The sequence below is a fragment of the Sturnira hondurensis genome, unplaced genomic scaffold, assembly GCF_014824575.4.
Source record: "Sturnira hondurensis isolate 20B ecotype Veracruz unplaced genomic scaffold, ASM1482457v3 Scaffold0003693, whole genome shotgun sequence".
Classification (NCBI taxonomy): domain Eukaryota; kingdom Metazoa; phylum Chordata; class Mammalia; order Chiroptera; family Phyllostomidae; genus Sturnira; species Sturnira hondurensis.
This window is the reverse complement of record NW_028076324.1, coordinates 8776944-8804527: the sequence shown is the minus strand read 5'-3', so window position 1 is coordinate 8804527 and position 27584 is coordinate 8776944. Positions and strand designations below refer to the sequence as shown.

General features: G+C 52.5%; 1 protein-coding gene across 1 annotated transcript; it reads right to left on the bottom strand.

Moving 5' to 3' along the window:
* Positions 1–629: 629 nt before the first annotated feature.
* GNA15 (G protein subunit alpha 15) lies at positions 630–21679 on the bottom strand. Its single transcript, XM_037042493.1, has 7 exons — positions 21116–21679; positions 13827–14011; positions 9344–9498; positions 8554–8682; positions 6118–6247; positions 4826–4979; positions 630–1570 (listed from the first exon to the last, which is right to left on the bottom strand). The coding sequence occupies exons 1-7, from the start codon at positions 21258–21260 to the stop codon at positions 1344–1346; spliced, it is 1125 nt and encodes a 374-aa protein (XP_036898388.1). The 5' UTR covers positions 21261–21679; the 3' UTR covers positions 630–1343.
* Between the last annotated feature and the right edge of the window lie 5905 nt (positions 21680–27584).

Here is a 27584-nt window from a genome sequence, read left to right as displayed (position 1 = left end):
GAATGAATAGAATCTTGGCTCTGTGATCTCCCAGGTGTGTGACCCTAGTGAAACTGTTCAGTGACTCAGTTTCCTCATCTGTAATACGGGAGCGAGGGGGCTGTGGCCGGGTAACTCAGTTGGTTAGGGCATCCTCTAAACACACCCAAGTTGCAGGCTCCACCCCTGATCAGGACACATGTGATAATCAACCCGTAATGAGCCAGTAAGTGGAAAAACAAATCTCCCTGTCTCCTCCCTCCCTCTCTCTCTCTAAATCAAATTTTAAAGCATTTGAAAAATGGGAATGATAAGGAGTGTTCTACATGGAGAATCCCTGAGGATGCTGGGACCCCACGACCGGGCATAAGTGGAGCCATTATCTTCATCTCCAGAGATGGGTGGGAGCTGTGCTGGAATTTGGGTGAATAGCAACATGGGGTGGGCTTAAATGTGCCCCCCTCCAGGGGAGGGGTCAGACTCCACTTCGGGGCTCAAAGTGTGCACCTTCCCTGAGAGCTCTGAGTAAATTGCCCAGCACCAGTGTGTGAACAAGAACTTTTCCCCTTCCTTCTCCATGTTTCCATCCCATCTTGGGCAGGACATCTAAGAAGGGACAGCGAGGGGATAAACAGAACACCCCTCAGAAATCACAGGTCCCCAGAACATCATTTCTTTAATGTTCAACCTGGCCCTGCAGGTGAGGGAATAAATACAGTAGGTTTTAAAGATGCAGCACGCCCAGCCCCCAGCCTGGGAAGGAGGGGGAATGCCTGTGGGCCTCAGTTTCCCTCGTCTGCAATCCTGAACAGGATACTCTTCGAGACAGGAGATTGTTAGAAAGTACACCCCCTAAAGGGAGGTAGGTGTCGAGGTACCGAGACTTCAGGCTGGGAGATACCACCACACGTCCGCTAGGGGGCGACAGAGTCCGGTTTCTGACCTGAAGGACCACAGTCCCATCCCTGGGGATGTGCATCACCCACGGGGGACTCCAGGAGGGGATTCCAGCAGGGGATTCCACCCAGGAGGGGAAACACCCAGAGGTGGGGATCCTAAGAGAGCCCACCCACCCAAGTTCTCCATCCCCTGCTCTCTGCACCTTTTCTTCCACCCTGGCATCCCAATGGGCCATTGTGTTCTCTTTCCGAAGAGGTAAACTGAGTCTAGAGGGGAGCCCAGATGCTGTCCTGGAGAGCAGCAGAGGACAGGCAGCGACTGGCCTTCCACTCCCAACTCCCTCATGGCCCTCCCACCACCTGGGCCAGCAGCGACAAGTGGAGTGTCTGGGCTTTCCGCGCTCTAGCCCAGCCTGCGTGTCCTGCCTGCCACACTTTCATCTGACCGGAGAGGCAGGGCCTAGGTCACAGCAGGTTGATCTCGTCGAGGTAGCGGGCCAGGACCGAGTCCCGCACGTCCTTGAAGACTTTGCGGATGTTCTGGGTGTCAGTGGCGCATGTGTAGTGGCTGAAGAGGCGTCGGGAACGCGGGCCCTTCCTGGCCCCATCAGCGCCGATCACACAGCTGGTGTACATGCGGGTGTACATGTCCAGGATGAACCTCTTGGCTGCCTCTGCGTCCTGCTTCGGGCCTAGGGGGCAGAGGTGAGGGCAGTCAGGGCACAAGGCTTTTGAGGCTGGTGGGGACCCTCTTCCAGTTATGAACAACTTAGGGCAACAGAGACCCCAGCAACCATCCATCCACCACAGTCCCAGCAGGTGGACACCACCTAGCCGGACACGTGACTCCAGCTCAGCCATGAGGAGCATCAGGCTGGGTGGGTCACATGACATGGGATGTACTAGTGAGCCTCAGCTCTGGGACTCTGGTCGGAATTTGTGTTGAAGCGAGGCCATCCCTCTTTGCTGGGTTTGGAGCTGCAGCGACGAATGCCCGTGCAGACAGGAAACTGAGGCCAAGAGAAGGGGAGGGATGGCAGTGCTGGCAGGCACATGGGCCACTATGGTGAAAGCACAAGATGAATTACGGGCCCAATGCCTGGCTCTACTACTACTAGTTTGGTTACCTGTTAACCCACATAACCTCTGTGAGCCTCAGTTTCCTCGTGTGTAAGATCAGGATCAGAATCGTCCCAGGTCCCCCAGAGTTGTGAGGACTCAAAGCAATGTCCAGGGCTCTGTGCTCAGTGATCAGAAGGCTTCATGAGTGTGTGCTGTCATCACTCTTTCAGAAAGGCAGCTTAGCATAGGGGCAGGACCTGCCGTCTCTGAATCCAGAGGGCCTGGGTTGGAATCCTGCCTCTGTCACTGGCTGTTTGATTTCTGGCAGGTAACTGTACCTGCCCATGCCTCAGTTTCCCCATCTCTAAAGTGGTGAAAAGAGTTTTACTTCACAGGGTTGGGGTTTGTTTTTTTTAATGAGGATTAAGCAAGTCAATATGTAAGGATGCTTCCATCGGTGCTACACGTGCTCGTTGTTACTGGTTAATTTCTGTCACCAACATTATTTAATACACAGGAGGCAAAGGCCAAGAGCCAGAAGTTTAGTATACTGGGTGCTCCAGCCTCTGGCTGGGACAAATGGATGAGTTGTGGGGGTTCCCTCTGACCTTAAAGAAAACAAACAGTCCTCAAAACGATCTACTTTACCCCTGTTCCCCAACTCTCCAAGTGCTGCTCAGCTGGGAATGGGGGTGAGGGGTGTCCAGGCCACCATCCCGGAACAAGTTGACACCTGTCACCCAGACCCTGAGTTTGTGGGTATGATTGGCTGAGACTGGCTACTTGGGCTCTGACAAGGTCAGGGGGTCACACCCATGGTGATGCTACCAAAGTTTAGTTCACATGAACTAAGGGCTTCATCTACCACGTCTGACTGTGTATCAAGGAGAATGGTGTCTCCTCACCCAAAGTCATGTCCACTGAGAACCTCGGAATATGATCTTATTTGGATATAGGGCCTTGGCAGATGTAATGAGTTAAGTTGAAATGAGGTCATGCTCGTGGAATTTGGACCCCAAATTCCATGACTTGTGTCCTTATAAAAAGAGGAGAGATAACCAGAGACAGCGAGAAGGCCAAGTGCTGACGGGGGAAGAGACTGGGGTGATGAGTGGACAAGTCAAAGACGGCTACGGACAACAGGCAGTCACTGGACACCAGAAGAGCGGCCTAGGCCAGGTCCTCCCTCACAGCCCCCAGAGGAACTGACCCTGCTTGGTCACTCACTGGCCAGCACCTTGGTTTCACACTTCCAGCCTCCTGGGCTGTGAGAGAATAAAGGTCTGTTGTTTTCAGCCCCCATTCCGTGGCCATTTGTCACAGCAGCCCAGGGAAACAGACAGCTGGTCTCCAAGGTGGCTGCCATTGCCTCCTGCCCCCCAAAGGTGCATGCCGCCTGGCCATCACCAGGTAGACTCTGTTCACCTGCATCTGAGCCTGGGCCAGCCTCACCGATATTCCTGACCAATGGAATGAAGCGGAGGTAACCATCTGGGACTTCTGAGGCAAGGTCAAGAGCAGAGGCTTCTACCTGGGCTGGAGCTGGCCACCCTGAGACAGCTGTGCTGTGACTTACCCTGGATCAGCAGATACGAGATGGAGGGAGAGAGAGGAAAAGAAAGAGAAAGAAAGAAATGGAGAGGGAGAGAGAGTGAGAAGCAGTAAAAGGGGGAGGGGAGGAAGGGGAGGGGAGCACAGAGTCGCCATATACACACGGCACAAGAAGCCGTCTCCGAAGTGCATCTCCAGTCCCAGCCAGCCCAACTGATGCCACAGGTGGACTTCCCAGCCTCAAACTTCCCCAAATTCCTGACCCCCCACAATGGGAAGCAAAGTGAAATGGCTGGTTTAAGCCCCCCACTTTGGGGCACGTTTGTTACTCAGCCGGGACACTCCCGGCAGCTCCCTTCTCCCTCACAGTGGCACTCGGGGAAGGGCTGGCCGGAGCACCCTGCCCCGACTCACGGAAGCCCAGGTCTCCTCTGGAAGATACACCACATGGTGCCCAGCACTCGCTCTGCTCCGCTCTGCTTAGCCTGGGCCCTTTAGCTTTGCACCTCGGGGCGCACCAAAGGTTTGTTCCCAAACCTGCTGTATTCGTCCTCATTAATGCTCACTCAACAAGACACTACACAAATCTATTGGCTACAAGCGTAGCATGAAAGAGGTTTGCTGCATCACTGAAAACGGGGCCGCGTGCCCTGGAAAGACTTGTTCAGAGGTCAGTCACAAATATAAAGACAAAATCGCGCCCTGGCTGGTGTGGCTCAGTGGATTGAGTGCCGGCCTGAGAACCAAAGGGTCACCGGTTGGATTCCCAGTTCAGGGCACAGGCCTGGGTTATGGGCCAGGTCCCCAGTTGGGGGAACGCAAGAGGAAAGCACACAATAATTCCCTCCCTCTCTTCCCCTCTCTCTAAAAATAAATAAATAAAATCTTTAAAAATAAAAAATAATATAAAATCGCCACACAATTAGGTACAAATGAGCCAACAAATGAAAGTTAGAAAAAGAAAAGTGTCAAAAATCTAAGAAGATTCTGGAAATAGTTGTCGATGCCTCCCTGCCATAAAGGGTATGCTTTATGACAATGAACTCTATCCGGCAGACCCGCCCTCACAAGATCTGTAATACATGTCTTCTGAGAATCCTCCACTTGAAGCGATCACATCACGCATGAAGGTATCTGTTATGTATCCCCATTCTACAGATGGGAAAACTGACGACAGAGAGAGGCTGGGCAGTGGAAAGACCTGGGTCTGGAACTGAGACCCATCCAATTGTATCTGAAACTCCACTGACTGCAGACTGGGGTGAGGCCCGGGTGGGCGTCATTCTTGGGAGCTGCTTCTGGGAGGTGGGCCTTGAAAGTTCTAGAACACTCACCCTGGAAACTGGGGAAGTAGGTAGCCAGGTGGGAGGTGGAGATCTTCTCCTCCAGTATGTCGGTTTTGTTGAGGAAGAGGATGACGGATGTGTTTTTGAACCAGGGCAGCTCCAGGATCGTGCCGAAGAGGGCCAGACTCTCCTTCATCCTGTTCTGGGTTGGGGGACAGAGGCGGCTCATGGCTGGGGTCGGCCATGTGGGGATGGGTCCAAGGACATGCAGCTGGCTGCCTCTGTGTGCCTGACATGGTTTCATGCCTCACCTGGTTTGACTAGTGTTCCCCTCCCCCCCAAATTCATGTCCGCCCGGAACTTCAGAACATGACCTTATTTAGAAATAGGGCCTTTAAAGATGTAATTCGTTAAGAAGAGATCATACTGAAATTGGGTGGCTGGCCCTGACTCCAACGAGTGGTGTCCTTATAAAAAGGGGAAACTGGGACACAGATGTACACAGGGAGGAAGCCATGTGACGATGGAGGCAGCGGTGGGGTGATGCGTCTACAAGCCAGGGAACACTGAGGACTGCCAGAGTCACCAGCCGTCAGGGCAGCACAGGACAGACTGTCCCTCCGGGTGCCGGAGGAACCAGCCCTGCTGACGCCTAGATCTCAGACTTCGGTCTCCAGAACAGGAAGAGAGTTCTTTTCTGTTGTCTCAGCCCCACCCCGCCACTGTCTCTGGTCACTTGTCACAGCGGCCTGAGCAACCTAGGACATCTCCTGTCACTGGACTTGAGCAAGAGTTATGTCCAGATGACCTCAGACGCATTCTGTCTGATTTAGTCTGAAAGTCAGAATTATAACATCTCCCTCTCAAATGCACAAACTGCCCACGTGACACTTCAGCCACGAAATGTGCACATGTCAGAGGTGACAGCATGCTCGACCTCCATGCTGGGTGTGAACTAGGAGAAGAGGTCACAAAAATTGATCCTCACAGCGTTTCTGAATCAAGGTGTGACGCTGTCCCTTCAGCGTGACAGTATTTCCAACACAGTTTGCATCGTGCTGGCGGGAAGGGTGTCTCAGCACACGACTGTCCCTGTGTGTATTTGTGGGTACACCCATGCCACGTGTCACTGGCGACACAAATGCTTGTGGATCAGAGTTTCAGGGCTCAATGATCTGATCGTGAAAGAAGGGAACCCGAGGCTCAGAGCCCCACCAGATCCCCACCGGCTGCTCAAGAGCGGCACTGAGGCCTCCGCCCGGCTGGGGCTCCCAGGGCCCACGGGGGGGGGGGGGAGAAGAGCGGAGGAGACGGCGCTCCTGCCTCCCAGGGCCCCTCACCTCTTGGCTGTTCTCCTCCAGGCACTGGTCGTACTCGCTCAGCGAGGCCAGGTAGATGAGGGCGATGACGTTCTCAAAGCAGTGGATCCACTTCTTGCGCTCCGACCTCTGACCCCCAACATCGACAATCCTACCAAAGTGCCCCCTTTCAGAGGTCAGGCTTAATCGGAACCCCACAACATGGCACCCAGACCCCAGTCACATCTAGGACATGCCAAGATCAACATGACAATCAGCAAGAACAGGGCCAGCCGCTGGGCCCACACCGCTTGAGTGTCACTGAATTTCACCCCTCAATGGGATCACTATTGCACCCATTAGACAGATGAGGAAACGAGGTGCAGAAAGGAGAGGGGACTTCCCCAAGCTTCTACTGCACTGGGTTGCCTGATTTCTACCCTCGTGGTGGAGGACAGATCCAGAATCTTCCCTGGTTCTGGCTGGGTGACCCGGGGGAAACCGCAGACCATCTGCACAACTCGGCTTCCCTACCAGTGAAATGGAAGTGGTGTGTTCTGGCTGGCCAGGAGACTGTCCAGTGGTGAATGCCATCCCCTCTGTGTGTGCCCCAAGGTGAGGGTAGGGCCTCCACCCCCGCTCCCCACAACAGAAGCCAGAGCCCTCCTGCCTTCCTGTGCTACCGTCTAAGAAATGTGGGTCGCCGATAACGAGCCCTGCGTCATTTCCCCGGGACGCGACCGGTACTCAGGCAGCCAACAGGAAATGCCAGAAACCTCAGAGCAAGAAGGGACTTGCCCCAGGGTAGGAGGGCAAAGAAGCTAGTGTCTGCGGCTCCTGCTCCCAGAAACCCACCCCTCTCATGCGTTAACTCCCTCAAACCCCCATATCCGGAGGAGGATGTGGGTGCCATGGATGAGAGCGGGGCTCTGGAGACAGAGATGGGGGGTGCACTGTATGCCAGCCCCCCATCTCAGAGTCTGCTGTCTCTGCGCCCTCACTCCGCTGACTGACCTCTCTCAGCCTTAGAACATGCTCAAGTCTCCCACCCAAAAATGTGCCCCCAGCCGAGCCTTCCTTGCGAATGTCCCCAGACTTCACCTTCACTCCATCCACCTACCCATCTATCCATCCTCCACCCACATACCTATCCATTCATCGATCTGTCCATTTATCTGCCCATCCATCCGCTTACCCGTGTCCCCATCCACTCTTCCATCCATCCATCCATCCATCCATCCACCCGTCCGTCCATCTGTCCATCCATCCATCCACATGTTCATCCTCTCAACCTTCCAGCCATCCTGCCACACTTGCCACCTCCGCTCTGACCTTGTTCTGATCATCACTACGAAGTGGGAGCTGAAACTCCTCTCCAAACCTGTGGGACTCTCCAGCTAGTGAAGGAGACCCGAGGAGAACAGCTAAGTTATGAACCTGCCTGGAAAGGACTACTGCAGAGGGCAGAATAGCATGTGTGGGTTGGGAGGAGGCAGCCCAGGGAAGTGAGACACTCAGCACGGGTGGGTTGATCACAACCCCTGTGCCCAGACATCACCCCGCACTCGCCACAGCTCCCTGACACCAGCCCACAGACACGGAGCTTGCTCAGGTCACTGATGACTCTAACTGCTAATCCCAGAAGTCTCTTCTCCCATTGCACTCTTCCTGACCTCTCCTTGGACTTTGACCCTGGCCATCACCCTACCTGGACGCCGACGTGCGGCACTGGCCACCACAGCTCTGTCTTCCAGCTCAGGCCTATGCATGCCCAGCACCTCCCAAGCACCCCAGACCCCCAAGACTCGGTTGTCTTGTCTAACACCCCCATGCTGTTACCACCACAGTGGCTGCACCTTCTACCCGGTCACCTTCCTGGGAAAACTGGGAGTCATTTTCAGCTCCCTGCTGTAGGTCTCCCGCTTATCTGGTCCTGCCCATTCTATGTCGGAAACAGGTCTTGCACTATCCCCTCACCTCCATCCCCTAGGCCACTTCCCTGGCCCTTACCAACCCTTCCTGCCTGGACCATGCTTCCTGCCTCCTAACCCTCCAGACCTCCAGCCTCACCCCTTATGGACCACTAGAGGGCTCACCCTCTGAGCTTCCCCAACCTCAAATCCACCCCTCTGGCCATAGCTCTGATCACACAGTCTGCTTCCCCTGCACAATAACCTCTCAAGAGCTAGCACTAGTGAACTCCTATTTATCCTTCAATGCCCTCCTTCAATGCCATCCTTCAATGTCCCCTCCTCCAGGAAGACCTCCCCTCCCAGAGCTCTGGTGCCTCACTCTGGGCTCTTTCAGGTTCCAGTCCTGACTATATGGGAGGCTGGAGATGTCCATGTCCAGCTCTGTCTCCTTTAGGCTAGAAGCCCCAAGAGGGCTGGTCCTAGGAAACTCCTACTCATCCCGCAGGGCCCCAGCTGTTTTGCCCCTCCTCCAGGAAGCACTCCCCACCGTGCAGGCTGCGCTCACCGCAGGTTGGTTTTCTGCACAGAGAAGCAGTACTCGTTGATGCCGGTGGTGGGCATACGGCTGCGAAGCACGTCCTGGGCCGTGGGGATGTAGCCCTCCTCGGCGATGCGCTCTAGGTCCGACAGGTAGCTGGGGAGCAACGAGTCCTGAGCCCAGCCCTGCAGCCTTCCTTGGCTTCTCAGAACCACCACCCAAGGCCCAGTGAGGACCCTCCTAGGGAAGGCACCCTCAGAAGGGGCCAGGATCTCTGGGGTCTGCGGCCCAGGAACACCACCCAGAGGCCGTGGGAGCACTGGGTGGAGCAGCTGGGAGCGATGCGACCATAAGACAGTGTGACCTCAGGAACAGCAATACTGCAGAGGGGTGTCACCTTGGAGGGCTGTCACCAAGAGTGGCGTTGCCCCCAGAGTAGTGATGGCCTGGGAGCAAATCACCAGAGGTGCCCAGCATCATGCCCAGGACAGATCAACGCATGCATCACCCCAGAAACGGTGTTGCCTGGGGGCAGCCTCACACCAGGAAAAACCTCACCCCCAAAACAGGATCACCCCAGGGACAATGTCACCCCAGGGATGGTGTTACCCTGGGGCACAACCATCCCACAGCCAGCGCGTGCCCCACGGCAGGTCCCCAGGGTGGGAGCTGGCCTCCTGGGACCCCCCTGTCCAGGTGCAGTCCTGGGACTGGGTCTCTGCCAGCTGCACCTCTTCCTGTAGCTGTGCCCCGTGACCACCTCGCCCAAAGCCCCGCCCCCTGCACCCGGTGCCCACCGCCCTGACCCCTGACTCACTACACCGCCGAGTCAAGCAGGTGGAACTCGCGCCGGCGCTCGTAGCAGGCCCGGATGCCCGCATCCCTCCACAGCTCCTGCAGGGCCACCGAGTAGTGCTTCTCGAAAGTGGTCACTTTGTAGGGGTCCTGGCTCATGACCAGGCTGGCGTGGTGCTGGCGGGATGGACGAGGCAGGTCAGAACCAGCAAGCCCCCTCTTCCTCTCCTTTCTCTGCCGGCCACTTCTCCTTCCTAGCCCAGGAACGCCCTGCATCCCTGCACCTCCTCACCTTCGTCTCCTCTGACGCGCTCCAGCCTTCATTCATGCATTTAACCACAGAGGGAGCGTGGGGGGGAGCGGTGCCTGCACCAGGGGCAGCAGGGAAACATGCTGGGGAGAGCAATGCGGGAGAAGGCCGTGGCTGGGTGCACTGGGGCCTCCTAAGTGAGGGGCACCCCTCCTGCTCTTTACAAGCACTGGTTCCTTGACTCCTAGGGGACAATCCCCATGTTACAGATTAGGTAACAGGTGTCCCCATGTTACAGATTAGGCTCCTGAGGCATGAGAAGCAACGTGCCTGGGTCCCACTCTGCGGTAGAGCACAGGACAGCCCCTGGGCCGGGGGACGGGTAAGTCCTGGGCGTCTCTGAATAATCCCTGTGTAGAACCAATCAAACTGTTTGCAGCCTGTTACGGCTTGGATTTTGTCCACTACGTCATCCTGGGCGAATTCCCATATGTAAGTCCCAAACCTGAGGACCTGAGGATGCGACTGTGTTTGGAGGTGGGGTCTTTACGGGGGTGACAGAGTTAAAATGAGGTCCTGCAGGTGGGCCCCAATCTCATACATGACTTGGTGGCCTTATACAAAAGAACAGGGTGGCCACGTGAGGACACAGGGGAAGGTGGCCACCTGCCAGCCAAGGGGAGAAGCCCTAAGAAGCCAGCCCACCGACGCCATGATTGCAGACTGCCAGCCTCTGGAACTTCGGACAAACACGTTCTGTCCTGCAAGCTCCTGGTAGGTGTCACTGCGTCATGGCAGCCTGAGCAAAATAATGCACGGCCCGAAAATAGGTGAACTCCAGAGTTTAAATAAATGTAATAAAAATGAATAATAATTGTAAAAGCAAAAATTAAGAGAAAAATCCTCCTAAAAATTAAGAGTAAAAATTATATTCCATGAAGGTCCCAAGTGGAGCTTAATGTGCTTTGAATGAAGTGAATAAGGGTCCTTTGCTCCTAAGACAGGAGATGGGAAAGGAGACAATGGCGTCCACTCACACCATTTCTAATGAACACTGTACTGCAGTCCCCATCAGGGCAAAGGAACGGAAGGTCGGGTTTGGAAAGGAATAAATCACACTGTGGTTATTCACAGATGATATGACTATATGTAGAAAATGCCAACAGTCTATAGATAAACTATTAAAATAACCAAGAGAACTTAACAGGGTCCACAAATGCAAGATCAATAAACAAAAATCAAATGTGTGTCTACATACTATCCACTAACTAGTGGGAATTTTAAAAAAATTAAATACCATTTACAGCAGTACCAAAAGATAGCAAATACCTAGGAATAAGTCTAACAATACATGTAAAACAAAGGGCTTCTATCTAGAATGTACAAAGAATTTGCTACAAATCAGTAAAGAAAAAACTGAGGGCCCTGGCTGGGTGGTTCAGTTGGCTGGAGCAGCATTGGTACACCAGAAAAGTCGTAGGTTTGATTCCCGGTCAGAGTGCGTGCCTAGGCTCAGTTCGATCCCCAGTGAGGGTGTGTATGGGAGGCAACCAATCAACGTTTCTCTCTCACATCTGTCTCTCTCTCTCTCTCTCTCTTTCCCTTCCTCTTCCCCTGTCTTTAAAATCAATAAACATTTCCTCAGCTGAAGATTTTTTAAATATTTTATTTATTTATTTTTAGAGAGAGGGAAAGGGAAGGAGAAAGAGAGGGAGAAATACATTAACATATGGTTGCCTCTCATGTGTCCCCTACTGGGGACCTGGTCTGCAACCCAGGCATGTGCCCTGACTGGGAATCGAACCAGTGACCCTTTGCTTCACAGGCCCATGCTCAATCCACTGAGCTACACCAGCCAGGACTTGAAGATTTTTTTTAAAAAACTGAGAAATTATACTTTTTTTAAGTAGGAAAAAAAACAAAATTAAAAAATGGACAAAAAGATTTGAACAGTTGTTTCACAAAACAGAACGTCCAAGAAAACACACACAAAAAGTACACAAGCTTATTATTAATCAAAGACATGAAAACCAAAACCACAATGAAATGCTACCAATCGCCCACCAGAATGGCTTAAATGAAGTAACAGACAACATCAAGTGTTGGCTAGAACAAGGAGCAACCAGAACTGCATGCATTGCTGGTGGGAGTATGAATTTCTACAATTACTTGAAAAATATTTTGGTGTCTCTTACACGTCCCCTCTAGGTAGATACCCAACTGAAACAGGCAGATGACCCAAACGTCAACATTAGAAGGGACAAATAAATAAACCATGGCATACAGTTATGGTAAAAATAAACCATAACTATGCCACCAAAAGATGGATGGATCACAGATATACTGCACAGCAGCCGAAGCCAGACAGAAAAGATCATTCCAGAAAACTTGAGAATTAAAACAAAATGTATGGAGATGGAAGACGGGATAATGGCTGTCCTTCGGGGGAGCCTCTGTTTCAGCTGTAAAGTGGGGTACTAGTGGAGATGGGTCACTTCAAGAATTAAAGAATTGCCTCACCCATGAACACTCACCAAGCCCACACAGCGGCCCAGGCTCGGGGCTGAGCGCTTCGGGCGCGTTCCATTCCTCACTCTCACTCCAGCCCCATGAGGGAGGGGCCGCTGGTCCACCCGGTTGCTCTTCCAAAGTCCTTGGACCATCCCAGATTCACAAGTAAGATGCTTTCAGATTTTAGAAAGGCAATGTGACCTCACACCTCTTAGGGTGACCATTGTCAAACAAACAAAACAACAACAAAAAACCATTCCGTGTTGGTGAGGATGTGGAAAAATTGGAAACTACTACTATTACTAGGAATGCAAAATGGTGCAGCCACTTTGAAAAACAGGACGGAGGTTCCCCCCAAAAGTTAAAATAGAACCACCATATAACCCAGCAATTCAACTTCTGGATGTTTATCCAGAAACAAAATGAAATTACATCTTGAAAAGACATGAGCACTCTCATGTTCATTGGGACACTATTCTTAATAGCCAGGTGCAGAAAAACCCCATGCCCACGGACGGATGACAGATGAAGAAAATGGGGTCCGTCCACGCAGTGGGACAGTATTCAGCCTTTAAAAAGAAGAAAATTCTTGTAAAGTTTATGACTCTGTACCTACTATGCTGTATACCTAAAACTAATACGAAGTAACTGAATGTCAACGGTGATTCAGAAATAAAAATTAAGCCCTGGCCCGTGGCTCCTTTGGTTAGAACATCATCCGGATACACAAGGTTGCAAGTTAACCCCGGTCAGGGCACATACAAGAATCAACCAATGAATGCATCAATATGAGAAGCAAAAAAATTGATGTCTTGCTCTCTCTCAAAATCAATAAATGGAAAAAATTTTAATTAAAAAAATTAAATTAAGCCCTGGCTGGTGTAGCTCATGGATTAAGCGCGGGCCTGTGAACCACACGGTCTCGGTTTGATTCCCAGTCAGGGCACATGCCTGGGTTGCAGGCCAGTTCCCGGAAGGGGACACACGAGAAGCAACCATACATTGATGTTTCTCTCCCTCTCTCCTTCCCTTCCCCTCTAGGGATAGATGAATAAAATCTTTTTACAAAAATTAAATTAAATTAAAAAACAAAGTAAAAGGAATTTCTACAATAGGCAACAATGTGGACAATCCTTGAGGACATCATAGTAAGTGACATAAGCCAATCACGGAAGAACAAATACTGCATGACCCCACTTACACTAGGCAATAGGCAGACTCAAGGGACCAGAGTAAAATGGGCTGGGGGGCGGGCGGGAGGTGGGGTGGGCATGCGGATGTGCTATTCAGTGGGGAGTTTCGGTGACTTTGGGGGTTGAGGTCTGCTACACAACATCCTTTCTCCAGCCGATACTGTACTGCGCACTTAAAATTTGAGACGGTAGATCTCATGTTGAGTATTCTGATCACAACAAAAGAACTTTTTTAAAGATGATGTGATGCATGAACTGCATAGCAGCCCCTCCCCGCAGTAATCGGTCCATTGTATTAATATTGCTACCAGGGAACAGGCGCTAACTCCGGACTCCCACGTGAGTTATGGGGTCCAAGGGTGCAGCGCTGGGGGTGCGCAGGGCACAAGGAAGCAGGGAGCATGCCGGTGCGGAGCTGCCTGGAACGCACCGCAGGATCCCAAGAGACCCCAGTTAGTAACGTTCTTAACAAGGACCTGGGGGGTCCTTAGCGACCCGCGCCTACTGAGTGGCAGCCTAAGCGACCCGAGTGGCAGCCCCAGGACGCTCACCTGGCTCTCCGGCCTGCTGAAGGGGATCTGCAGCTGATCCATGGCCTCGATCATGGCCCGCATGGACACGAAGATGTTCTGGTAAACGAGCCGCCGGAAGCCCTTGCGGTCCTCCTCCGAGTAGCCCGCCCCGTGGATGATGCGCATCTGCTTGATGAACGTGCTCTTCCCGCTCTCGCCAGGGCCTGCGGGGCAGCCAGCGCGCGGCCTCAATCACGACGTTCCGGGTTCAAATCCCCTGGGCCGAGGCCGCGCTAATGGACCCTGGGGAGCGTCTTCCCCACCCTGTGCCTCAGTCTCCCTACCTATAAACCACGGATCGGGGTAGGCCCTGCCTGCTCCGTCAGTGTGAGGGCGGAATGAGTCCACCGGAGGGGGCCCCTGGGCGGAGTCGGCAAACTGGGGCGCTCCGCCCGAATCCAGCCACAGCCTGCTTTTGCACAGCCAGGGGGTTTTCACAGTTTGCGTGGGGTTTTTTTTTCCTGTTTCTGATACTTCCCACGGTCCCAATTTTTACATTCCAAATGGTTGAAGGGACTTGAAAATTGTTTCGTTAAAGCGTGAAAATTAAACAAAATTCAGCTTCAGTGTGTCTATCGATAAAGTTTTATTGGCACAGGACGACACCCGCCGGTGATTTTATTATCTGTGGCTGTTTTCTCCCTGCAGTGATGGAACTGAGCCGGTCTTTTCTCCCTCTGGTCCACAAAGCCGAAAACGTTTACTCTGTTCTTACCGAAAAACCGTGGGCCATGGCTTACAGCACGCTTATGTATAGGAGGAGCTACATTAGTGTTTATCATAATTATAATTAATTTTTTGCTATAATAATCTCACGTAGAGAAACTTTTATGAAGGAAATAAAATAGGATAAAGAGTGTTAGGCGGCTGGAGGGAACGAGAGGGAGGAAGTGATGGCAGGAAGGGGACTGGGCAGGTCGCGCAGGTCCTTGTACTAGGACTCAGGCTTTTATCCCAGGGAGGTGGTGTTCACATGCGCCCTCTGGTGCCTGCTTCTGGGGAGGACAGGCTGTGGGGTACCAGAGCAGAGGCACTGGACCCTGGTGGTAGGAAAAGATGGTGTGGCCCTGGGAACTGGTAAGAAGGGGTCCTATACGTGAGATAGTTGGGAGACGGAATAAACAGGGCTTTCTTGATGAGCCAAAGTGGGGAGAGAGGCCCTCCCAAGGCCAGCTACAAAGCCAAGTGCAAGTGAAACCACAGGCCCCTTCTGAGAGAGGGTGCTAGCCCTCTGTGATACCAATTCTGGAATCTTCAAGAGCCCAGGAGCAGAAGCTCAAAGACCAAGTCTCAGCACCCTGCTGTCTGAGCTTCAAAGACCCCCTCCCTCCCTCTCAGCGCCTCTGTTTTCTGTCTGTAAAATGAGTGTGGCAGCCAGACAGGAGGCGCCAGGCTGGAAGGCTCCTCCAACATCCGATCACCCTGAGTGGCTCTGGGGGCATGGGTGCAGGGGTTTTCCAGGGTCCAGAGTGGGGCCTGTGCAGGAGGAACTGGAAAAGCAGCAAAAAGGGAAGGGTGGCCTGGTTGGAGCCCAGAAAGAGGAAATGAAAGCAGAGGGAGGTGAGCAGAAAGGAGGGTGGAGAGTGTGAGAGGCAAAGAGAAGGAAGGTACTACCTTGCATCACCCCCCCCCTCCGGGCTGTCTTATCCCCCATCCACCCCCAGCATGTCTGAGGGTGTGGAGGGCAGGTCTGAGGTAGCCCTGGGTGTTATAAATCCACTAGAATCAAGGTCTAAGAAAAAGAGCCACTTTTGCCCTGGCTCAGGTGGCTCAGTTGGTTGGAGCATCATCCTGTACACTGAAAAGGTCTTGTCAGGACAAAGGCCTAGGTTGCAGGTTCAGTCCCTGCTTGGAGCATGTACAGGAGGCAACCAATCGTTTCTCTCTCTCTCTCTCCCTCTGTCCCTCCCTCTCCATCCTCTTCTCTCTCTTTAAAAAAAAATCACTAATAAAAATATCCTTGGGTGGAGATTAAAAAATGAGAGAGAGACATGTTTGTGTTGCCATAAAGGACATCATTAGTGGGGAAACTGGGAGAGCTGGCTGGTGTGAGTCGGGGCGGGAGATGGAGGGGCACGTGGTTGACAGCACCGCACTGGGCTCAGGGCCAGCATTTGCCATGGTCCTAGGGGGGCCCCGCTTTGTAGCGGGACTCAAGCCCACTGAAGTATTTAGGGGTAAAAAGGCATCAGGTCTGCAACTTACAAATGGTTCAGAAAAAATGAAAACATATGTATTAAATATGCACATGTATAGTAAATAAATTATAGCTATAATTATGCATTAAATAAACTACAAGCCTGTATATATACACTAACATGTAGCACATATGTTTGTGTATATATTTGGGGGGAGAAGGATAAAAGAAATGTGGTAAAATGTTAACATTTGCAGGAGAATCTAGGCGCAACTTTTAAAATAAGTCTGGATGCATTTCAAAGTAAGTTAAGAGAGAGAAAAAAAACCCAACTCTAAATGCAATGTGAAATGCTGGATTGGGTCCTGGAACAACAAAAAAGGGCCTTTGTGGAAAAGACGGTCAAATGGCCCAATGCACCATCTGGGGTTTAGTTAACAGCAATGTGACAAGAAGGGTCCCTGTCAATCCCCCAGTTAGGACAGTGGTGCTGCGGTTCTTGGGACATGCGTGGCAGGGGAAGCTGCCCAGGAATAGAGGGTAACTCTGTGTACTCTCTCTACAACTTGTCCGTACATCTGAATTTTCCCCAAATAAAAAGTTCCCTAAAAAAAAAAAACGCTGAAAACCTCTGGCGGGTCCCCCAGGCCTGGGATCCCCCCAGTGTGGGGCCACATGTGTCTCGGATTCTGGAACATCTTGGATTTCAGCTCATCAAGCTCACTGAATATTCCGGAATTGAAACACCCGAATATCACAGCCTCACTTCCTAATGAGAAGCCCGGGGAGACCTCCAGTCTTCAGAAGCTTGGCGATTAGGGGAGGGCAGAAGTGATGGAGCCCTACACTCTTGAGAGCCGCCAGCAGGAAGCGCCACCTCACCTGGGCTGTAGCAGGAGGGACAGCTCTTGGCCTCACTTTTCGGGAGGGAAAACTGAGTCCCAGAGCTGTTGAGGGGACTGCCTTGAGTGGCACACCTGGCAAGTGGCCAAGCTGAGACTCAGGCTTAGTTCTGCCTGAGTCCAGAGATCCTGGGCTTTTTATTTTTTAAGGTTTTATTGATTTATGTTATGTTTAGAGAGAGGGGAAGGGAGGGAGGAGGAGAGGGAACAAAACATCCACGTGCAGGAGAAACAGAGCTCAGTGGCCTGGCACGTGTCTCCAGCCGGGCCTGGCCCACAGCCCAGGCACGTGCCTGACAGAGAACGGAACCTGCACGAGCCTCCAGTTTGCGGGACGATGCCCAGCCTGCTGAGCCACACCAGTCAGAGCCTCATGGGCGTCCTAGTGACCATACAGGAAGGTCCCATGGGCTGCCTAAACAAGAGCAACACTAACAATAACAACTGGCATCACTATCATCATCACAGCGAGCGTGATGGAACTCCTGGCATCTGCCAGGACAGGGGCCAAGGCACTGGGTGCCCACCCTCGGTCAGTCCTCAGGAGATTCCTGCTGTTTTCCTGTTTACAGAGGAGACACGGGCTCAGGAAGGTGCAGTGTCTTTCCCAGGGTCACACAGCTCATGGGGAAGCAGGGCACTGGGGTCAAAGCCTTTATGGGTCCTTCACCCCCAGAATGGGACATGGCCAGTTGGGTGAGTCAGGTGTCATCAAAGTATCAGTTAACATGACATTTCTGCAGACGCTCAGAAGCTGGGCGGCCCCTCTGGGTGCTGCCCAAGACAGCACCCAGACTGATGGCAGAGGACTTCACCCTTCGACCTTTCGGTGGCCTTCCAACTTTCAGATCTCAGGTCTCCTCCAAAAGTATAGAGAACAAAGGTCCCAGGAAGCAACAGTTAACTAGGTTGCAATGCGCTGACTTTTTTTTTCTCTTCTCTTCTGCTTTATTAAAGAAAAAAAATTCTGGTCTTCACCCACAACGTGGATTTTGTGACTCACGAATGGACCACAGCATGAATTCTGAAAAATTCCACAGGCGGAAGCCCCGTGTGCAGCCCATGCCTGTCCTGAAGCCACTGAGGAACCTGGAGCCTCTAAAGCCCCTGGCTCCTGGTCTGCCTCAGGAACAACCCCCCCCCCCGCCCCACGTGGCACTGGGAGCTGTGGGTGGGGGCAGCTGCATCCACTTGGTGGGGTCTTGCCACCCAGACAGGAAGCGACACTTCCTCCTGGAAAGGATGAGGAAGTGGAACGCAGCAGACGCCTGGAGGAGCTGGGCCAAGGCCCAGGCATCACGAGACAGCATGTGGCTCCTGTCGAGGGGGTGGCAGTCCCAGCCCTCGCCAACCCTGGGGTACAGGAGCCAGTCTGGGCAGCAGAGGTGGAGGGCAGGCAGCTCAGCTCGGCTCCGGCGCAGACTGGCTGCTGACTCAGACCGATGCTGCCACCTCCCCGGACCTCAGTTTCCCCATCTGTCACTGGGGTTCTGTGGCTTTTCTTTCCTGAGGTGTGTTCACAGGGCAGTCAAACACACAGACTTAGAGCTGGAATTCTAGGTTCTGACACCGGCTGTGTGACCTTGGGCAAGTCGCTTCACCTCTCTGGGCCTTTGTTCCCGCATCTTGGGTTATGGCTTCATTCTGACTCCACCCCTCCCAACATGGTGATCACTTCCTGTCAGGGACAGATGACCCCTCCCCCCACACATACTTGGCCCTCATCCTCAAATGGATTAGCAAACATCTAGAAAAAATCATTTTTGGATTTAATTCCTGTTTTCAAGAAGGGAGGGAGGTGTGGAGGTGGCCCTCCGGGCAAGGATGGGGGCGGTCAAAACCAGTCCACATGGTTGTCTGCGGGGTGACCAGAGGCACTTGGACACAAAAACAACCTTTTCCCCACCTCCTTCCCCCACTAGCAGAAGGGGCCTCCTGAGTTGGGACTGGCTGGGCAGTGGGCAGGTGGGGCAAGGATCCTTCCCAGCTCCAGGAAGGTACAGTATGGCTCTGGAGAAAATCTCCCCTGAATCAAAACTGATTGATTGATTCATTCATTTGTTCACTCCTTTATAAAGCATGCACTGGGCACCTACTATATGTCAGGTTCATTGTCCAGCTGGGCCAGGTGCTAGGGGCACAGAAGTGAATAAGACAGACGAGATCCCCGCCTTGTACTGTTCTCTCTACAGCCACAGAGAGAGATGATAAGCAGGCAAACATCTAAGAGCACCTGTGGGTGAGAGCTACGAAGGGAAGTCGAGCAGAGGACAGAGAAAAGGGGGCTGTCTGTGTGTGGCTGTGGAGTTCAGGGAAAACTTCTCCGAGGTGACAGTCCAGCTGAGACCTGAGTGACAGTGCCAGCTGTGACCCTGAGAGCTCTTGGCAGTGAGAACAGCAAGTGCAAAGGCCCTGAGGTTCGGATACATAAACTCAAAATCTGCAAGGAAAGATCACTAACATTGATAAATCCCTAGTCTGACAGAGGAAGGAAAATGACTGCGGACAGATAATTAAAGAGGGACGTCACTATAGACCCTGCACACATGGAAAGGATGATGAGAGAAGGTTTGAAAAATGTTATGCCCATAAATTTAACGATTTTGAAGAAACAGATTTTTTGAAAGACATCCCTAACCAAAGCTCACTCATGAATCGATAGCTTAAATAGCCTTGTTTATTAAAAATAACAAATAATATGTTAATATATCACATATATTAGTAATATAATAATACCCTATCAAACAAAATATAGACATAACTAGTAAAGCAATTAAATTCTTTTTATTTTTTAAAGATTTTATTTATCTTTTAGAGGGGAAGGGAAGGAGAGAAACATCAATGTGTGGTTGCCTCCTGTGCGCCCCCTGCAGGGAACCGGCCTGCAGCCCAGGCCTGTGCCCTGACTGGGAATCGAGCGGCGACCCTTTGGTTTGCAGGCCTGTGCTCAATCCACTGAGCTACACCAGCCAGGGCCAATTAAATTCTTAATTAAAATTTTTCCGGGCTCATTCATGATTTTACTAAATGTTTAAGGAAAACATAAAATATTCAATGAAGAGCAAAGAAGCCAGGCAGCTGCAGCCGAAATGTTATGGCCAGCAGGCGGAGCTGGGGTCCAAGAGGCCACAGGGCCAGAGTTTGAATTTTATGCCAGATCTTCTTGGAGAAATAAAGGGGTGGGGGGGACTCTCTTCACTAGTTCGGCAAGAAAGAGCAATGTCAGAAGTTGGAGGGTCCCTCAATTAGGGTGCAATTTCGGGGTCCAGTGCTCCCACTCTCTTTCCACTCCTCGACCCTTCCCACTGAGCAAGGAAAGAGAGGCGACTATCCAGATGACCAGCCTCTCTGACCGGGGCCAAGCAGCTGTGACTTCAGGACACCTGAGGCCTGCCCAGCACCCACCCAGAGCACAGGGGGTCCTGGGAGTCCCTCCAAGGCCCGCAGCTCTGGGGCCAGTCACGGGCATAGTGCTGGGGGGAGTGGACACATGTGGTTGACAAGACTTGAAGTTTCAGAGGTCACGATCTGCTGCCCTTTGAGTCACCCCTACTCTGTCACCTGCTTTAATTTTCCTCCTCAATCTTCTAGCTCTTCTAGCCGGAAATTGTTTTAGTTTACCAGCTTAGTGTCTGTCTCCCTCACCAGGAGATGAGGTCCTTAGAGGCAGGAACAACTTCCACCTCCTTCGCTGCCGTGCCCCAGGAGTTGCTCAATACATTTTGGATGTATGAATGAACCAATCAGTCCATCAGAACCAGATGGCAACACTCTGCCCACAACACTCACGCTAACGAACCTCCAGAACCCAGGTCAAACCCCACCCCCTGCCCGGCTAGCTGGTGTGACAGGGAGAGAGGAACTGGGGGGCCCTGTGGAGACGGAGGGACAGGCCAGGCCTTACTGGCCTGGGCAGGGACAGACCTGAGCTCACAGACCTGAGCTCACAGTTGCCTTCCCACGACACAGAGCCGGTAGGGTGTGCTGGGCCTGCCAGGCTGGAGCCGCCCCACAAGGCCATCCCACCAGGCCATCCCACCAGGCCACCTCTATCCCTGCAGATGCTCTGCCTGGTGGCTGGGCCCGTGTCTGGACAAGGAACTGGGCCCCTCGGTGCCTCAGTCTTCTCGTCCGGCAGGTGGGTTCCCAGGTTCTCTGGCCCCAGTTGGGGCGGGGACCCTCTCCTCCAGCCTTCTGCCTTCTGCCCACCCACCAGGCCCCGGACTCACCCAGAAGCAGCAGTTTCAGCTCTCCTCGGTCCCGCCTCTTCTGTTCCAGGAGGATCTTGTTGATCTCCTGGTCAATCCGGGCGGCGGCCTTCTCATCCTCCGTCAGGCACCAGGGGCAACAGCGCCAGGTCAGCGACCGGGCCATGATTCGGGGCCTCAGAAGGCACAAGGCAGCATGGCCCTGGCCCCCTGGGGAGGTCACCCCCACCCCGTGGGCTCCAGGGAGGGCTCCCGGTAGCCAAGCGTGAAGGGGCGGCCCTTTTCTTGGGGGACAGCCCCCCCCGGAACCCTCAACTTCCTGGCCTTTGGCACCCAGGCAGCACAGCTCAGAGAGGCCTGAGCGCCAGGCACTAGGCGTTGGGGGAGAAGGAGGAGGAGCAGGAGAAGGGGTGCAGAGGCTCAGAGCTCCCCGCCCATCTGCAGACCTGCCCAGCCTGGCCTAACAGGTTGACTGGGGCGGCAAGGAGAGGTGGGTGCCCCTGGGGAGGGTGGGGCACCTCGAGGAAGGGCCTATGAAGTCTGGGTCCTGGCAGCCGACTGGGCCCTCCTTCCTCATTCTGAAGAAGGGGTGGACTCCATCCTCGGCGGGCCCCTGACCCCGCCCCTGTCACCAGGCCCACCCCTGAGAGCCTGTTCAGAGCCAATTAGGAGCGATCCTCAAAACACCCACAAGGAAGGCGGGGAGGCACCCACTGTCTGAAGTCCTTGCCTGGGAGGGTTCGTTGCACGTGCCCATCCCCTCAGAGTTGCTGCTACCTATCTCCTCCCATGTACAGATGAGTAAACCGAGGCACAGACCATGTGGAGCTAGATGAAGCCTGGAGCCAGCTCTCACCCATGCTGCTCCAGGTCTAAACCCATTATAACCAGGCAGCTTTAGAATGGCCATTTATTCTTCCAGCAAACACCGACTGAGCACCTACTATGTGTCAGGTATCCTAGGCGCTGCGGAAAGACAAAATCCCTGACCCCTCTGCCTAACATTCCAGTTAAGAGAGACAAGTCAGGAAAGGTAGCTTTAAAAAATATTCAAGTCTGTTAAATGCATTCTGAGGGAAAAGAGTGGAGGAGGGGCTGGGAGGTGTTGGGGGGCTGGGGCTGCAGCTTCACACAGGGAGTCAAGGAAGGTCACACTGACCAGATGGCATTTGGCACCAGGAGAAGACATTGAACAGGCAGCCCAGGTGGAGGCAAACCTTGTGAGTTAAACCGTCTGATCAAGGCCCCCTGCCCGGACCCCCCTTAGCCCTCAGGACCCTCAAAGTAGGACAAGCATGCAGGGGGGAGCATAGGGTTGCTTCCCGACTCTCGCAGCCATAGGAGGGATCGCAAGTTGCCATTTCTGGGTGCAGAATTCCCTTTGAGAGGTCCTTGAAAGCTCTAGAAAGTTCTGGAACACTGCTCTCCCAGAGAGATATACATAATTCAGGGGCCTCTAGAACCCTCACAGATGTTACTATCAAGGCTCAGAGAGGGTGAGTAGGTGCCTGGGGTCACAGCAGCAACCGTCACCTCGTGGAGCCCAACCACCGGGAAGGTGCGATGTACTTTGTTGTTGAATCGTAATGAATGGTGGGTGGAAAGTGTGATAAGGCCCCCACACCCCAGTCAGGTAACTGGGGCAGGCAGGAGCTGCCCTACGCACCCACCCACCCGCCCCCAGCCGGATGGCCCGGAGGAGCTCTGGGTGACTTCCCACTGCCAGGCAGGCAAAGAAAAGCAGAAATCAGTCTGGGCTGCCCAGAGCTGGGAGGACAGCGCAGAACAGAAATAAGCAGCGTGGCAAAACCGGGAGGCCAGGCTGAGTCACAGGCTGGAGGGCAGACGGAAGTGCAGAGTGCCCTGGACACGGGGGCCACCCTCTCCGGGCATCTCCCTTCTGCTCATTCCAAGATGCACCCAGGTCCCAGCATGTCACAACATGCTGGGTGTCAGACCCTGGTCCACCGCCTTCGGTGGTTCCCACTTGACCTCCTCAGAAGAACGACCCAGCTCCCTTGATCCCCAACAGGGCCAGCCTCTGTGAATTTCTCCAACTTCAAAACAAATCTCCCTTCCAGTTCCCCAAAAAGGCAAATGGGTTCCTTTCCACATGCCAGGCACCTGTGGGGACATTTGTCACATGTGGGTTCATTGGGGAGTCCCAGGTGAGCTTGTGTGTGCATACAAAACCCACACAGAGAAAGTGCATAAAATGTGTGTGCATAACCCAGCCAGTCCCTGGGAAGCCAGCAGCCATGTGGCCCCCAGTCAGGCCAGGACTGAGTCATCGTCAACCCCATGGGGGGGTCCCCAGACACCCATTCTAACAGGAGCCACCTCCTGCCCACCACCCCCTCCCACCCCACAGTCACCACTGCTCTGACTTCTACAGCATTTTTAGGTCTGGGGGGTGCTTTTTGGCAGTAAGATTGATTTCATTTTTTAATTTTTTAGGCGTAATGGTGTTGTCTCTGCTTTCTTCGGCGTTTGGTTCTATGCGTTTTAACATGTGTAGAGTCATGTAGATTTCCGGTGAGAGTCGACGAACACAGTGCCCTCCCCCGGAAAAACTCCGTCCTTTGTAGTGTCCGACCTCGCCCCAGTGAACATCGGTCTGCTCTTTGTCACCACAATTCTGAAAATCTTTCTGAGCTCTGGTCAGGTGGCTCCGCGGATTGAAGCATCATCCCCTACCCCGAAGGGCAATAGATTCAGTCCCTGGTTGGGCGCAAGCGGGAGGCAGCTGATGGAGGCAACCAACCCATGTTTCTCTCTTTCCCTCCCTCCCTCTCTCTCCCCTCCCCCTCTTACTCTCTCTCTAGAATCAATATACATCTCACTGGGTGAGGGTTTAAAAAATCTCTTTGAGCATGTCATATAAATGGGATCACACATGATGCAGCCCTTGAGACTGGCTCCTGTCACTGAGCACTTGGAACGTGTCTGTGCAGTGGGTGTATGAGGACCCGTCCCTTCCGACTGTTGAGTAGTTTTCCCGCTCTGTGCACACGTCACTGTTCACCCACAAAATGACGTTTGGCTGGCTCCCGTTTGGGACCGTCGTGACTACTGCCCCTGTGAACTCACGTGGGCGGGGCTCGTATGAAGAAGTAGTGCTCACCTCTAGCATAAATCCCTACAAGCGGGACTGTTGGGTCCGAGCACACCTGTAACTCGGTAAGAAACTGCTGGGCGCTTTCTGGGGGTGGCTGCACCGTGTCCACCCCCACCAGTGACGTCTGAGAGTTCGTTTCCCGCATCCTCACCAGCACTTGGTGTTGTCATTTTTTTTGTATTTTAGTCCATTGTGAATTTGGTCTGCATCTCCCCAATTGATTAATGATGTTGAATATCTTTTCATGCTCACGCGCCACCCACATCTTCTTTGGTGGAGTGTCTATTCAAATTTTACCGTTTCTTTTAGTGGGTTGTCTTTTTCTTACAGTGTTTTGAGAATTCTTTACATATTCCAGATACAAACCGCTTACTGGGTGTGTGGTTCACAAATATTCTCCCCCACTCTGTGCTTTGGCTTTTCATCCTCTCAACCATGTTCATTGTGAAGCAAAAGTTTTTAATTTTGATGATGTTCAATTTATCTTTTTTTTCTTTATGAGTTTTATACCTTTGGTGCTGTCTATAAGAACTCTTTGCCAAACCCAAGGCCACTATGATCTTTTCTTCTAGGGTTTTCATTGTTTTATATTTTATATTGAGATCTGTGATTCATTTCGAGTTAAATTTTCATATAGTCGAGTTTTTTCCTTTCTTTTTACCTTCCTTCCTTCCTTCCTTCCTTCTTACATGTAGATATCCCTTGTCCCGGCACCTTTACTGAAGAGGCCGTCCTTTCTCCATTGCATTTTGCCCAAAGTCTGTATTTGTGTATTTGATGGTTTTACTCAGATCTTCCATATTCTTCTAATGTTCTGTCTGCTCATTCTATGTACTGCAGAGAGAAGTGTTGAAAAATAATTATAGATTTGTCTATTTCTGCTTTCCGTTCTACTATATTTTTCTTCATATATTCTGTGCATCCACATTGAGGATCGCCATGTCCTCCTGCCGCTTTACTTCCTTGCTTTTCTTTATAAATTTACAGCCAATTAAGTAACCCTAAAATTCATACTTAACTCCTGCCACTTTGGAACTTGTAAATGGAACTGCACGAGATGACCTCTGGTGTGTCTGGTTTCTCTCCATCTCCTGTTAGGGTTGTGCCATAAATCCCCTCTGGTGCACATGGCTGCAGTTCACTGGTTCTCATCACCTTATCAGTATTTTCTATTTAGTTGTTGAACCCACACATAAATCACATATTCATCTGTTTTCTCATTCTCATCAGTATTGTCTATTTATTTTTAAAAATCAGATGTCATTGACACATACTAGTTTCAGGTGTACAATCCGATGATTCAGTACTTACATATTGTGAAATGAACTCATCAAAATGAGTCTAGTTAGCATCCACAGCCACATAGCTACCATTTTTTCCTTGTGATGAGAAGTTTTAAGATCTACTCTCTTTGCAACTTCCGAATGTGCGACACAGAGGCCACGCTGGACTAGTCACCCATTCCGCCGCCGAGGGGAGCTTGGCGAAACATCGCTTTGCAGGTGGAACGTGCAGAGCAGCCGTGAGCATCTGGTCCGTGCCTTTTGGTGACCATATGTGACTTTCTATGGGAAAACACTCGGGTGTGGAACTGCTGGGTTATAAGGTATTTCCCAGACATTAACTATTATTTGCCAAAGTGTACACACTAACTTACACCCCCACTAGCTCTGGGGAGATTTCAAAGAGCTAAACTTATTCCGACACAAAGACCCTCCTTTATGCAGAAAAGATGCAGTCCTTGCAGCTTCTCTGTTATTAAAAATGTCCCTTTTGTTTCATGAAGAATAAGATATTTACAGTTTTTTCAAAGCGTCTCCCACCCCTCAGCTGATGGGATTATTTGCCACCGAGGGCCACAGCTGCTTCCATCCCTGGACGCTGCCCTTGGCCTCCTCACCCAAGGCCATGCCCCCCACAACGAAGGGTGGCCCGAGGCTGGGGTATGAAAGTCTACCCCCCTCTTTTTATTGATTGATGAGTTATTCATTTGGATAAGACAAGTCCCCACCCAGCCCTTTCCACTCCGGGTATGTATCCGAAAGAATAGAGATCAGGGCCTCGGAAGGTCACGGAAACTCCCTTGCCCGCAGCACGGCAGCTCACACGGCCACAGCGTGGGCACTAACTGCCTATCCCTGGCCAGCAAGGCCAGCTTTTCGGAAGTAGGACCCTGGCTCTAAAGGCTTTTGGTTTTGAAACGCTCCCGGTTCTGCAATGAGGACATGTTTTCTTTCTGCCCCAACTCCACCTGGCCGCACAGGTTGCAGTTTGTGCGGACATCAGGGAAGCATTGGCCATCAGGGCAAGGGACTGACTTCTCCCTGCCTTGGTTTCCCATGTGGAATGGGGGGGGCGGGGGGCGGGGGGCGGGGGGCTACAGGAGCTCCTTTGGGTGGATGCTGGGTAGAGCCAGCAGGTAGGTGGGACAGCAACAGAGCGGCCCCCACTGGACACAACAGGCATGAAGTCTAGGTGATGTCCATGTGCACCAGCAGCCTCAACCAGGACCCCTTCCCAAACCGACTTCCCAATTCCAGCTTATCTCCTGAGGCTTCACATAGCCTAGCTCTCATCAACTCCCACCTGGAACAGCTCAGTCCCCTCCAACCTGGCCCCAGGTTCCCATCCTTGCCTCCCAGTCTGTCCTCCCCATGTCAGCCACCAGAGGGCACTGTGAGCATCCAAGTCAGGCCGGGCATCTCCCTTCCTGTCTATGCTCCCCACAGCAGTCACCAAAGGTCTAGCTCCTGCAAGGACCCGAGTTGGATCCTGTCCTTCCTCTGCCTACAGCCCTCCAGGGCACCTACCTCACTCACAATAAAACCCCAAGTCCTGTCTATGACCCGCAAAGCCCTGCATGACCTGCCCTTGTCCTCGCCTCCTCCCTCTTCTCCTTTCCTCTGTGCCAGCCACAGGGGCATCTATGAGTACCTCCCTGCTGTTCTTTCAACACACCAGGCACAGTCCTGCCCCATGGCCCTTGCACGGGCTGTTTCCTCTGTACAGAAAGTTCTTCCCTCAGGTCACAGCAGGGCTCCTTCCCTGCGTCTTCCAGGATCCTGCTCATATGCCGCCTTCTCGGAGAGGCCTTTCCCGACAAGCCTGTCTGAAATGGCCACTGTTGCTCATCCCACTTCCCTGCTCTGCTTTTTCTTCATAGATTAAGTCATGGTGACGAGTACTGCTCCCCCCAACTCCCGCTGTATCTCTAGCACCTAGGACGGTGCCTGGCACACAGGGAGCCTTCGAGGATGTGCTGTGGGCGGAGGAGGGTGGGGAGAAGGTGGAGATCTTGCACACGCCTGGTGGGGATATGAAGCAGGGCAGCCACCGTGAAGAAGACAGTGGCTCCTCCAACTCCCAGTTTCC

What these genes read in the sequence shown, in the direction of transcription:
- GNA15 (XM_037042493.1), bottom strand. Translation starts at nt 21,260, where the DNA reads ATGGCCCGGTCGCTGACCTGGCGCTGTTGCCCCTGGTGCCTGACGGAG. An exon ending in TCAGCAGGCCGGAGAGCCAG is followed by an intron (nt 9,499 to 13,826) that starts GTGAGCGTCCTG and finishes CCATCCCGCCAG; the next exon opens with CACCACGCCAGCCTGGTCAT. An exon ending in TGGAGGAGAACAGCCAAGAG is followed by an intron (nt 4,980 to 6,117) that starts GTGAGGGGCCCT and finishes CCCCCAACCCAG; the next exon opens with AACAGGATGAAGGAGAGTCT.